The sequence below is a fragment of the Kogia breviceps genome, chromosome X, assembly GCF_026419965.1.
Source record: "Kogia breviceps isolate mKogBre1 chromosome X, mKogBre1 haplotype 1, whole genome shotgun sequence".
Lineage (NCBI taxonomy): Eukaryota > Metazoa > Chordata > Mammalia > Artiodactyla > Physeteridae > Kogia > Kogia breviceps.
The window spans coordinates 68794065-68808072 of record NC_081330.1 but is presented as its reverse complement, the minus strand read 5'-3'; the positions used below and the strand labels follow the sequence as shown (position 1 = coordinate 68808072).

Sequence of the window (14008 nt, the reverse complement as noted above, 5' to 3'; positions counted from 1 at the left end):
ATCCTTCCAAAATATAGCAGAGGGAGGAACACTCCCAAACTCATTCTATGAGGCCACCCATCACCCTGATACCAAAACCAACAAAGATGTCACAAAAAAAAGAAAACTACAGGTCAATATCACTGAACATAGATGCAAAAATCCTCAACAAAATACTAGGAAACAGAATACAACAGCACATTAAAAGGATCATACAAAATGATCATTGGGGTTGTTCCCAGGAATGCAAAATTTTTCAATATATGCAAATTAGACATTGTGATAAACCATATTAACAAACTGAAGGATAAAAACCATATGATTATCTCAATATATGCAGGAAAAGGTTTTGACAGAATTCAACACCTATTTATGATAAAAACACTCTAGAAAGTAGGCATTGAGGGAACTTATCTCAACATAATAAGGGCCATATATGACAAACCCACAGCTAGCATTGTTCTCAATGGTGAAAAAGTGAAACCATTTCCACTAAGATCAGGAACGAGACAGGGTTGCCCACTCGCACCATTATTATTCAACATAGTTTTGGAAGCCTTAGCCACAGCAGTCAGACAAGAAAAAGAAAGAAATGGAATCCAAATTGGAAAAGAAGAAGTAAAACTGTCACTGTCTGTAGATGACATGATACTCTACATAGAGAATCCTAAAGATGCTACCAGAAAACTAGTAGAGCTAATCAATGAATTTGGTAAAGTAGCAGCACAGAAAGTTAATGCACAGAAATCTCTTGTATTCCTATACACTAATGAAGAAAAACCTGAAAGAGAAATTAAGGAAGCACTCCCATTTACCACTGCAACAAAAAGAATAAAATACCTATGAATAAACCTACCCAAGGAGACAAAAGAACTGTATGCAGAAAACTATAAACACTGAGAAAGAAATTAAAGACGATACAAATAAATGGAGAGATATACCATGTTCTTGGACTGGAAGAAGTAACACTGGAAATGAATATACTACCCAAAGCAATCTACAGATTCAGTGCAATCCCTATCGAACTACCAATGGCATTTTTTACAAATCTAGAACAAAAAATTTCACAATTTGTATGGAAACACAAAAGACCCTGAATTGCCAAAGCAATCTTGAGAAAGATAAACGGAGCTGGAGGAATCAGGCTCCCTGTCTTTAGACTTTACTATAAAGCTACAGTAATCAAGGCAATATGGTACTGGCACAAAAACAGAAATATAGATCAATGGAACAGGATAGAAAGCCCAGAGATAAACCCATGCACATATGGCCCCCTTATCTTTCAGAAACGAGGCAAGAATATAAAATGGAGAAAAGAAAACCTCTTCGATAAGTGGTGCTGGGAAAACTGCACAGCTACATGTAAAGGAGTGAAATTAGAACACTCCCTAACACCATACCCCAAAATAAACTCAAAATGGATTAAAGACCTAAATGTAAAGCCAGACACTATCAAACTCTTAGAGGAAAACACAGGCAGAACACTCTGTGGCATAAATCACAGCAAAATCCTTTTTGATCCACCTCCCAGAGAAAGGAAAATAAAAACAAAAATAAACCTAATGAAATCTAAAAGCTTTTGCACAGCAATGGAGACTGTAAGGAAGAGGAAAAGAGAACCTTCAGAAAGGTAGAAAATATTTGCAAACAAAGCAACTCACAGAGGATTAATCTCCAAAATATACAAGCAGCTCATGCAGCTCAATATCAAAAAAACAAACAACCCAATCCAAAAATGGGCAGAAGACCTAAATAGACATTTCTCCAAATAAGATATACAAATGGCCAACAAACACATGATAGGATGCTTAAATATCATTAATCATTAGAGAAATGCAAATCAAAATTACAATGAGGTATCACCTCACACCTGTCAGAATGGCCATCATCAAAAAATCTATAAACAATTAATGCTGGAGAGTGTGTGGAGAAAAGGGAACCCTTCTGCACTGTTGGTGGGAATGTAAATTGATACAGCCACTATGGAGAACAGTATGGAGGTTCCTTAAGACACTAAAACTAGAAGTAGCATATCACTCAGCAATCCGACTACTGGGCATATACCCTGAGAAAACCATAATTCAAAAAGAGTCCTATACCACAATGTTCATTGCACCTCTATTTACAATAGCCATGACATGGAAGCAACCTAAGTGTCCATCGACAGATGAATGGATATAGAAGAAGTGACACATATATACAATGGAATATTACTCAGCCATAAAAATAAACGAAATTGAGTTATTTGTAGTGAGGTGGATGGAACCAGAGACTGTCATACAGAGTGAAGTAAGTCAGAAAGAAGAAAACAAATAGCGTATGCTAACACATATATATGGAATCTAAAAAAAAAAAGGTTGTGAATAACCTAGGGGCAGGACAGGAATAAAGATGCAGATGTATAGAATGGACTTGAGGACACGGGGAGGGGGAAGAGTAAGCTGGGTCGAAGTGAGAGAGTGGCATGGATATATATACACTACCAAATGTCTAACAGCTAGTTAGTAGGAAGCAGCTGCATAGCATAGGGAGATCACTAGGTGCTTTGTATCCATCTAGAGGGGTGGGATAGGGAGGGTGTGAGGGAGACACAAGAGGGAGGGTAAATGGGGATATATGTATACATATAGCTGATGCACTTTGTTATACAGCAGTAACCAACACAACACTGTAAAGCAATTATACTCCAATAAAGGTGTTAAATAAATAAATAAATAATGACTAGGTTTTAAAGATTTGGGAGAGTGATTATTTTTAAACTGAGGACAGTATAGAAGCTGAACAAATGGTGTTAGGAATGGTTAAATGCTACTACTATGCTCTATATTCCTAATGTTGCTCTATGGTGTAGTTCCTACCTAGTGAAAGAAAACTTTTAATATATATGCTCTAAAAGTACCAGCATGCATCATAACACCTGGCAATTTCCTCCTTTTCCTCATCCAAAAGAAATCAAACATACATTTGGAAAACTTATTTCTCTATATTAATTTCTGTTTACTTGTAATCAGTTTATATGAGATTAGTACAGCACTTTTCATTCTATGGGTGCTCAGTATTTGTTGACAGAAGAATCAAATATTAGCCTTCTGAAAATATTTCAGTCCTTATGGATGTTAAGTTGGTCTGCATTTTATACCTGATACTGACCTGTCACCAAGCAACAAAAATTTACATTTTGAAGGAGTGAAATTCACTCTAAAAACAAAGTCTAACACAAATGTCATTACTTAGGACTCCTCCCTTTGACTAGCTTGGTCATCTTCCAATCTGCTCTCTTCAATTCAAAAGAAAGTCCAGAAAACAATCTGTCTTTAACTTGTCAGCAAGGTACTTACAATCACATGAAGGAATAAAGCGCAATTTGCTAATTCTGCCTTGCACAGGAGCTTAGAAAAATCTTTATCCTTCAGTAATTTGTAGGTAAAAGACAATTCAGCAACCAATACTGTTCTAAAAATGAATATGAGTTAAAATTTTTCAACATTCGCTAACAAAATTAGATTTGTGATACAGTTCTCTCTTTTCGGCTTGACAAAGAGAATAAAGTATGGATTCTTGGTTTGTTGCTCAGAATCTTCATTTAAATTCTCTCCCAGGGAAGTTCACTGGGAGAGTACTCACCAGAGCCCACAGATGAGAAAAGAGACAAGAAAATAGATGGAGTCTGACTGAATTATTTTGGTTTTACTTGCTAATCATGCCTTCCCTGTTTCCACTATTATTTACTTCCCTACAGGAACACATTTATCACAAGTGATGTCTGTAGTTGTCGTCTATTTCTGTTCTTTTCTTTGATGAACTCACTTATTTGCATTGTTTCAACTATCACCTCAGTATCTCTAGCCCTGGGCTCCTTCCTGAGCTTGTCTTGCATTTTGTATTACGAGCCACTTGATGTTCCACTGGCACCTCAAACTTAACATGTCCAAAACCAAAATTTTCATCTTCCCAAATAAGACTTCCTGACTTACTACCTACTTCTGTTAAAGGCATTATCATTCTCTCATCCTTGGCATCATCTTTGAATCCTATTCTTTTTTTTTACTTTTAATATCTCATCCATTGCTAAGTCTTGTTGATTCTACCTCCTTTAATTCACAATATCTCTGGCATCTCTTTTCTCCGTATTACCATTTCTATCATCTGCTCCAGTACAAACTACTATTACTTATCATCTAGGCTATGACATTAGCCTCCTAACTGGCTGGTAAGTGTTTGCTGAATGAATGCATGAAATGAAAATGAATGACTGGTATCCCTACTTTAGGTCTCTCACCACCCTAATTCACCTTATACAACAGTCAAACTAACTCCCTAAAGTACAGTTCTAACCTTATTACTCTTCTACTCAAAATAGAGGTTCCTACTTCCAACATGATTAAATAAATTTTTGTGTTACAGTTAAGGTATTTCACAGTAGGAATTCTATTTATCTTTCCAAGAATACTTCTAATTCCTCTGAAACATTATCTCCTCATTAGAGCAAAACTGGACTACTCACTTCTCCACTCATACTATAAGATCTCTCTCATCTTGTCCATGTTATTCCTATACCTGTAACAATCCTACTCATCAATCCAAGTCTATCTCAGACATCACCTCCTCTGTGAAACCTTTCCTGACTCCCCATATTGGTGGTTCTTTCCTTTGAAGCCCTCCAATACTTGAATGGTACTTCTTTTCATTTATGACCTATGTTGTATTATGACAATAAGTAAAACTTGTCTTATCCTTATAATTCGAGAAAAAAAAATGTGCTTTATTCATATTTGAATACCCTGCAGGTCCAAGAACCATACGTGTATGACAAGTTCTCAGTAAATATTTTTAGGATAGGTAAAGAATGAGTAAATAAAAGGGAACACACAGGAGACAGAGAAGAAATAAGTGATAAGACCTGGGTTCTAAAAAATGTATTAACCCTTATACATAGAATGATAACCAAATTATAGCCAAATCTCATTTATACTTTTGAGCAGACATTTTTTTTACCATATTTCTGATGGAAATCCAAATCTATTTTTATTTTAACACGTATATAATGTTTTACTATGTGCCAGGTACTGTTCTAAGTCTTTTATATGTTAATTTATTTAATTCTTATGACAACCCTATTTTACCTTATTTTACAAATTGGGAAAACAAGGAACGGAGAGTAAGCAATTTACCCAAGGTTACAAGGTTAGTAAGAGGCAGAGCCCAGGAAGCCTGACTTGAGACTATAATATGTACTATGACTATATATTGTACTTAAAGATGATAGAATTCACTGACTTTAAAATCTAAATACATTGAAGGGAGTTCTTCTTGAAAGCCCAGAGTCATTATTATCATAACTTTGCCTTATTAAAATGTGTTACAGTATAGTCATGAACTGAGGAGGCTGCTAACATGTAGAGGGTCCCTAACCTGAATGTACCAAAATGCCCAGCTTTTTGCCTTTTTTTTTTCAAGTTTTCCTGTTTTATTTTTCCCTTCATGTCACACTGCTGTTTACCACTTATGACTATTAATGTACCTAAAATGTCTTCATCCCCTTTTCAATTTACTAGGAACTGAAAACTAAGCTTACCAGAAATATGTATTAAATAAAAGCCAACAGGACTCTGAGGAGCTTCTTTTACAAGTTCCTTATGCTTTGTTACAACCCACGATCCTGTATCTTACACTGGTTTCAGGAAGAATTCCATTAGGTTGAGGCTGTTATAAGTCTGATACATAGATAAATCAGGCATTATCATATAATTTCTGCTGACTGCATAGAAGAGTTTCATAAACGAGGGCCCTAAATGTTGACAATACTCCCCAAAGTGACTTATATCAGCCTAAGTTTCTTTATTAGAAAATATCATAGTATTTCCTAGTTATAGCAACAAACAATACATAATTTCTCTTATTCTTACCTTTGCTCCACCCAAAAATCCCAAGGAAATGGCAACCCTAGCTCGTAGATCTGGCCTGTCTCTGGGCCACACATAAGAGAGCATTGCTTTTATGATTTTCTGAGTATCAACATCTTTTAACTGTTGAAAGAGAGAACAAAAGCAGTGAGTAACATGTCATTTCAAAAATATAGTTCAATAGTGCAGAATTATGTAAATATTTGAGGAAAATATGAAAACATTACAAACATAACTTTTATCCTGAATCTAAGGTCAATATCTTTTAAACTCAAACTATTTCAATAGTTTTTTAAAGGCTACTTATTTCTCTAAATTTCTTACTTTCAGCTATAGCCATCCTCATATTGTCAAAAAGTTATCCATACATTTATTTAAAGTTATCTAGACATTTATTTCTTATCTATTAAGCTATCAAAATATTATATAAAATTTAAGAAACATTTCCGTATTTCCATCTTTGTGGCCAAAATCTTTACATACGTTTGGCCTCTTTATCAGTATGTTTATGTAAGATATTTTGGAACCCTACATCCAACCTCATGACAGAGCACAGTTACAATACAGTGTTTAGGAAAGTATGAGTCTTGGCACTGACTATATAGAACAGAAGTTGGGTTATTAAAAATTTCAACAAAAACATAACTTTCCAGTCATACTTAATCTGACTTAAATCTACCATACATTTTCTTTTTCCCAGGTTCCCAAGGCAACATTCCCATTAAACCTTTTTGTTTTAGTTTCAGCTTTTAGAAACAGAATATTAAGAATGAAACCTATACTTTCCAAAGCCAAAATAAGAATATATATATATATATATATACACACACATACACACACACACACACACACACACACACACACACACACACACTGCCAAACTACTATATTATTTTAGTTGGTGAAATAATCACCATTTTAAAAACTGAAGTATCTGGGCTTCCCTGGTGGTGTAGTGGTTGAGAGTCCACCTGCAAGTGCAGGAGACATGGGTTCGAGCCCTGGTCCGGGAAGATCTCAGATGCCACAGAACAACTAAGCCTGTGTGCCACAGCTACTGAGCCTGTACTCTAGAGCCCGCAAGCCACAACTGCTGAAGCCACGTGCCTAGAGCCCGTGCTCTGCAACAAGATAAGTCACAGCAATAAACCCGTGCATCACAACGAAGAGTAGCGCCCGCTCACTACAACTAGAGAAAAGCCTGCATGCAGCAACGAAGACCCAGTGCAGCCAAAAATAAATTAAATAAATAAATGTATTTAAAAAATTGAAGTATCTAATCAATTTCTGTAAAAGGTATTAAAAAATAAGTAGAAAGTTAATGCTCATTGTTGGTGAAGGTATATGGAAATAGGTACTCTAATATACTGCTAATGGGAGAGTGCACTGAAATAATCTTTCTGGAAAGCAATTTGATATCTGCCATAAGCTTTTAAAATAATTCTGCCCTTTGTGTTGAGAATTCCACTTCTGGGAACTTAATGCTTTAAAAAAATATATGAATATTCTCTAAGTTGAATAAATTTTACTTCCTAAAAATCTCTTGAATTTGTCTACTTCTTTCTGTTTCCACCACAAACGTAATCCAAGCTATCATCTTTCTCACATAAACCACTGCAACATGGCTTCCCTGGTGGCACAGTGGTTGAGAGTCTGCCTGCCAATGCAGGGGATACGGGTTCGTGCCCCAGTCCAGGAAGATCCCACATGCCGCGGAGCGGCTGGGCCCGTGAACCATGGCCGCTGAGCCTGCGCATCCAGAGCCTGTGCTCCGCAAAAGGAGAGGCCACAACAGTGAGAGGCCCGCGTACTGCAAAAACAAGAAATAAAAACAAAAAAAAAAACCACTGCAACAATCTCCTAACTCATCTCCTTGCATCCGCTCTGCTCCTGGTCCAATTAGTTCAGTCTGCAATCAGATATTACTCAGTTTAAAATCCTTCAGTGTATATAATATGCATAAAATAGATAACTAATAAGAAACTGTTGTATAAAAAAATAAATTAAATTAAATTCAAAAATTCAAAAAAAGTAAAAATAAAAATAAAGCATTGCTAAAAAATATATATATATACACATGGCCCTAAATATAAAAAGATGCCCAACTTTACTCATAAAAAGTGCAAATTAAAACAACTCTGATATATTTTTTATCCGATCAGATTAGCAAAGATAATGCTTTGTTATGGTGAAATTGTTAAGAGATGGGCACTCCCAAATATTTGTTTTTATATTCCAAGATCATCTCTGGAAAGATACCAAAGAAATTGGTAATAATGTTTGCCTCTGGGAAGGGGAACAGGGTAGGGGGAAGATTTCTTTTTAAATTCTGTATCCTTTTGCTCCTTTTGAATTTTGAACCATGTGAATGTGTTACCTTTTTAAAAAAATTAATACAATTTTAATTAATAAAAAATATAAATTGAAGTAAACAAACAAACAGAAAAAACCTTCAATGGCATCCTATCACTGTTAGGATAAAGATCAAAGTCCATACCATGGCTTATGAGGCTCTGCTTGCCCTGGCCCCTAGCTTCTTCTCTAGTCATGTCTTATACTACTGCTTTCAGTGTTCACGCCACACTACCTTTCTTTCAGCTCCTCAAATAGACTATAATCCCTCCTGCCACAAGGCCTTTGCACAATACCTTTCACTTTGTCTGGAATAATGTCTCTGAAACACCAACCTGCCCTCAACTTCTTCCAATTAGTTAACTGCCAGCTCAAACAGCACTTCCTCAATGAGGTCTTCCCTAACCCCAGTCAGGATCCTTGGCTATATTCTTTCACAGAACAGTATTCCTCTTTTTTCAGAGAATCCATTTCAGTTATAAACTACATATTCAACAATGTGATTATCTGATTAACAACTGCTCTCCTGCTAGAACTTAAATTCCACATGAGTAGTAACTTTGTGTTTTGTGCTCACTGTTGTAACCCAATATCAAACACAATGGCTGACACACAGTAAAGGTACTCAACGAATAACAAATATTTATTGAATAAAGGGATGAAAAATTTAGCCATAAGGATGTTTATTCCCATGCTGTTTTAATAGGGGAAAAATTGGGTTTGGGCTAAATGATCAACAGTGGAGAATCATGTAAACAAGTTACAGTGAATGCATACAGCAAAATATAGCCATTCAGAAATATATGCAGTGACACAGAAACATGTTAAGTGAAAAAAGCAGAGTACAAAACATTTTTTGTGGAAAAAAATATTATGTGTGTATGAGTTTACACATGCATACAAATGGATCTGGAAAGCAATACCCCCAAAGTGTTAACATCAGTAGCTGTGAATAGATGGAATCATTGATGATTTTTTATATTCTTTTTGCTTTCTTGTTTTCTGTAGTTCACATATAATAAGAAGAAAATTTAATTCATTTTGGGGGGAAAAGTTAGACAATTTCAAGTAGATTTGCACAGCAAAGAGTGGGGGGAAACTGTCAACATATAAGAAACCCAGGACAACACATTATATTATACAGGGTAGCTTTTATATTATAGTTATTCATCCAAGGCTCAGCAAACTATTTTCTAGTCTCTTTTATTCAGTTTATTGAGTAAACAGTAACAGAAATAAAAGTGTTCATATTGTACTGAAAACAGGACTACCTTCTTGAGCTGCTTTAAATACACTGGATTGCAAAAACATGAAATGCTGAAAGTGTAGCTCTTAATGCTTTATTTTATACACACATACACTCACACATATGAGCTCTCATAACTGGTAGGGTATTTTTTTGTGTGTGTGTGGTATGCGGGCTTCTCACTGTTGTGGCCTCTCCCGTTGCAGAGCACAGGCTCCGGACGCGCAGGCCTAGTGGCCATGGCTCACGGGCTTAGTTGCTCCGCGGCATGTGGGATCTTCCTGGACCAGGGCACGAACCTGTGTCTCCTGCATCGGCAGGCGGATTCTCAACCACTGCGCCACCAGGGAAGCCCATGTAGGGTATTTTTTAAAAGGGAATAAAGCTGTAATATAAAAATTCACTTTTCCAATTGAACTAATACTAAACAAATATAATTTGATGCGTTATAACACAAACTGCAACATTTCAACTACTTCCCCATTTCACAAGTTTCGTCTGTCTTATTTTTCTTGATGGAATAATAGCAAAAAGGCCCTGTTTCCACATATCTTTAGAAACACTCTCTCTTGTGAAAAACTTTCTACAACACACCCCAAAATTTCTTCAATAAGGACACAGAGAAGTTATGGCTAAGAGCAAGAAAATTATTCTAGTTGGCTTAATAGTGCATAAAATGTCACCACCTCATTTAACAAAATGGGTTCTAAAGTTGTGTAATCATGCATTATGAGTCCATTAGGTTGTAAAGTACATGTCTTTCAGTTATAGTTTAGATAAACTACAAAGTTTGAAAAATAATGTCTTTTTTAAAGAGCAGGCCAAATCAAGAGGCATTTCAGAGGCTGAGGCACATTTTTAAAGTATTTTAAACCAACTTACTCCTGCTGCACAAGAATAAAATAAAATTGAAGGCCTCAATACAGATCCTGAAAGATAATATACCCCCTTTCAAAATCACCACAGTTAATTCATACTGGACACCCAATGGTAATCCTGAAAGACAAAAGATTTATCTAAAACTGAAAAGAGACCAGTCGCAGCTTCAGACTGAATCAGATATCATCTTCACATCAACTCATCTTTCAATTTCAGGCTGAGCAATACAAATAGCATATACACCATTTTAAGATCACCTTCTTAAAGAAAAGGTGAGAAATGTAGGAAATGATCAAGGAGGATGACAAGAAATTGAGTTATTTGAAAAACACTATGTAAGGAGTAATTATATTACAGTATAGGGGGGAAAAAAAACCAATGATTTAAGAAAAGAAAGTTCTTTCTCAAGGGTCAAAATTCCTGAAGTAATCAAGGGTTGATATCATAATAGTTTTTCTTTAAGCCTTGCTTACACATAAACAGAAAATATGAAATTTTATGAAATTCTTTAACTTTTCTTTTATAATTTTCATAGTACATAGAATTTAGAAGTTGTTTTAAAAACATAACTGTGATTACTATAGCATGATAACAAAAGTTATCTAAAATGAACACTATAGAAATATTAAAAAGCCTGTAAAAGTAGGAGTCAATCTACTTTCCTCCTCTGCTATCATATACAATGTGGCCTTCTTGCTGTAGCTAGATAGCCTCAAGTTCAAAACATGAAATTGATATTTTAAGCCCCATTACACTGTAAAACTACAACTACATTAGTATGAGGAATAAAAGTTTTTAGAAAGGTCTCAACTATATACTGGAATTAGCTAGCCATAATACAGGAAAGCAATTAGATTCAGAATAAAAACACAAGAGTAACAAAAGAAGGAATTCAAATTGGCTCACTAAGATCTTTGAATGATAACAAAATTGTACTGAATTTTTTTTCCCCTAGAAATGAGTTTGGAAGAAAAGGTTTGGAGACATCAGAGAGCTGTCAAAGAAGAGATGAAAGTAAGTGAAAACAAGCTGGACAAAAAGAAAACAGTAGGTACCAGAGAAGAAACTTGATTGATACTAGAAACAATGCCCAATAAATATTTATTCAATTAATGAATTAACTATTCTTAAACACATGAGGACAAGTTCCAGGAGGAACACCTAAATGCTTGATTTATTAAGTCCTCACAACTTTTCACAGATTTTAAATATTTATTTATTTGGTATTAATATATAGCTTAATAAGCTTTATGAGGCTGGGCAGGTAAGAAAAAATAATGAAAGGAATATCTATTTGTACACAGGGAGCTGAAACAGCACAGTAGGCCAAAAACAAACACGAAAGTAACACTGGAAGGACCTGACCCAACAGTGTATAACTGGAAAGCCACAAACTGTACTGCTTATATGCAGCACTGCTCAATTCAACAGCATGACTTGAGGGAAAGATGCAGTTGCTCATAGTCATAAGTACTCTAAGTGAATACCTATAGCTAATAACCATGTGGACAGGGCACAAAAAGGACAAATAAAAAATTAAAACACACCTGGAGCAGCTCACCTGGTAGAATTCTCAGATATTAAAGATAACTGTATATTGATAAACTGAATACATTTTGCTTCTCAAGTCAGTGATTTTATATTTCTCACCAGAAAAGGCTGGTTAGCACTGAAGCAAGAGCAATTTTTTTCTACCAAAAGTCCACTCATTTCAAGGGAGTGGAGCCCACTGGGCTTCAATAGGAAAATGAAAGAGTAAGAAAAAACAAGATTTTTGATAAAGGTAGCAGAATCACCTTTTCTTGCAAGGTGAATTTATATAAGAATTCTGGTTTTAGAGACATTCTAAATTTCACTAGCAAGAAATGTTCTAACTCACAGAATCAAGGGATTGGTTTAGAAGGAAACTACTTGGGGTCAAAACTTATGGTGAGGAAGAAAAAAAAATACCAAAAAATTTTGGATGCTATTTGTTTTGTATAAATGTGGGCTACAGGCTGAATGTTTTCTCTCTAAAGAACTAATTTAGCAGAGACTTTGGAAATGCCCATAATTTCAAGGATAAGCAAACCATCCAAAGAACTGTCTCTTCAATCCAAGCTAAAGATAACTAACTGCAATTAAAGGAATAATTTTAACCACTACTTCAATACTGTTAGGGGTAACAGTGGCTTGATAAAAGCTAGGTCAAAAGATAAGAAATTTGAGTAGATATCTAATGGAAAAATCTAGAAAGTAAGTGAAAAACTTTTCCCTCATTATTGGGGATATAAGCATAATGAGTTTATGGGTGGGAGAGGAAAGATTTTTTTTTATTAAACGGTACGCGGGCCTCTCACTGTTGCGGCCTCTCCCGTTGTGGAGCGCAGGCTCAGCGGCCATGGCTCACGGGCCCAGCTGCTCCGCGACATTTGGGATCTTCCCGGACCGGGGCACGAACCCGCGTCCCCTGCATTGGCAGGAGGACTCTCAACCACTGCGCTACCAGGGAAGCCGGAAAGATATATTAATTGTCAGGAAAAGCTCTGCAATTATTGTTGCTTTCTCTATACCTCGAAGTTTGTTTTCTAAGCTCTGTTGGTCTGAAACTTCAATAAAGAGCTTATCTGGCAGTGAAAAGGCCCTAGGAAAAAATGGCTTATTCTATATATGAGATAGATTTAAACCCAACAGTCAATTTAATAATTTTTAATTTAAAAAACTACCAAGTTGAATAATATTCATATTGGCCAGTCAGTGAATTCTCTATCTCAAAGGGAAGTCAATTAGAGAAATCAAATAAAGATCATAAGGCTGCTTGATGATGGATGTAATCAGAGCTGAAAAATGGCCTCTCCATGTCATACAGGTATTCTTGTCCACTGGTCTGTGTGTCCAATCATTTTAACAAGCCTGGAGGCTTATTATTCCATTTTCTCTCCAATCCTCCATTTTTTAATACTCTAAGTTGTTGTTTCACTTATTTGATTATATCAATATTTATATCAAAGCCTCTGATTGCTCTAGTAAATGCTAATCTCTCTTTCAATACTACTAGCTTCTGACAATATCCAATCAATAGGGATGTTTCTAACATTCAAAAAAGAGTATGTCAAGCAAAGTCCAGGAAGCAGTCCTTACATTAAGCTCTGCATTATTCGTGTTTTTATTATGAGCACAGGATTATCTAAATTTACTAACAGATGCTCCTCCCAAAGAAGCACATAATAAAGTTTAAATGCAGGAGCAAAGTTCCAAAATCCTTTAAAAATGTGAAGATTCTATTATAAAACAAGTAAGACTTTAATTCATCTATTTTAACTACAGGAGCTTCCAAATATTGAAACTGCCACTCTTTTATCACAACCCCTTTACTATAGCCACACTGGATAAACAAATGATTTAAATACCTTCTGAGTAGCATTATTAATGCTTAAGAACATACAAGTAGAAATGCATAGAAAGTAAACTGGTAAAAGTTTCAGTTGGTTATAAGGTAAAATCTATAACTTATCAGAGTGATAAAATTTCTACATGGCAGTTTAGATATTCTGCCATCTAAACTGTTAAGTTTCTGAACAGCAGGGACTGTGTCTTGCTCATTACTGTATCTTCAGTTACTTAACATAGAGTTATGCACAACACAGGTATTCAATAATACATACTTTTA

General features: G+C 35.5%; 1 protein-coding gene across 4 annotated transcripts in view; it reads right to left on the bottom strand.

Moving 5' to 3' along the window:
- The window catches only part of ABCB7 (ATP binding cassette subfamily B member 7), a 173167-nt gene that overhangs the window by 85187 nt on the left and 73972 nt on the right, over positions 1-14008 (bottom strand). For all 4 annotated transcript variants that reach the window (XM_067024259.1, XM_067024258.1, XM_067024257.1 and 1 more), the window contains one exon: positions 5886-6005. In XM_067024259.1, coding sequence (XP_066880360.1) covers positions 5886-6005 — 120 coding nt within the window. The remainder of the gene's footprint in view (positions 1-5885; positions 6006-14008) is intronic.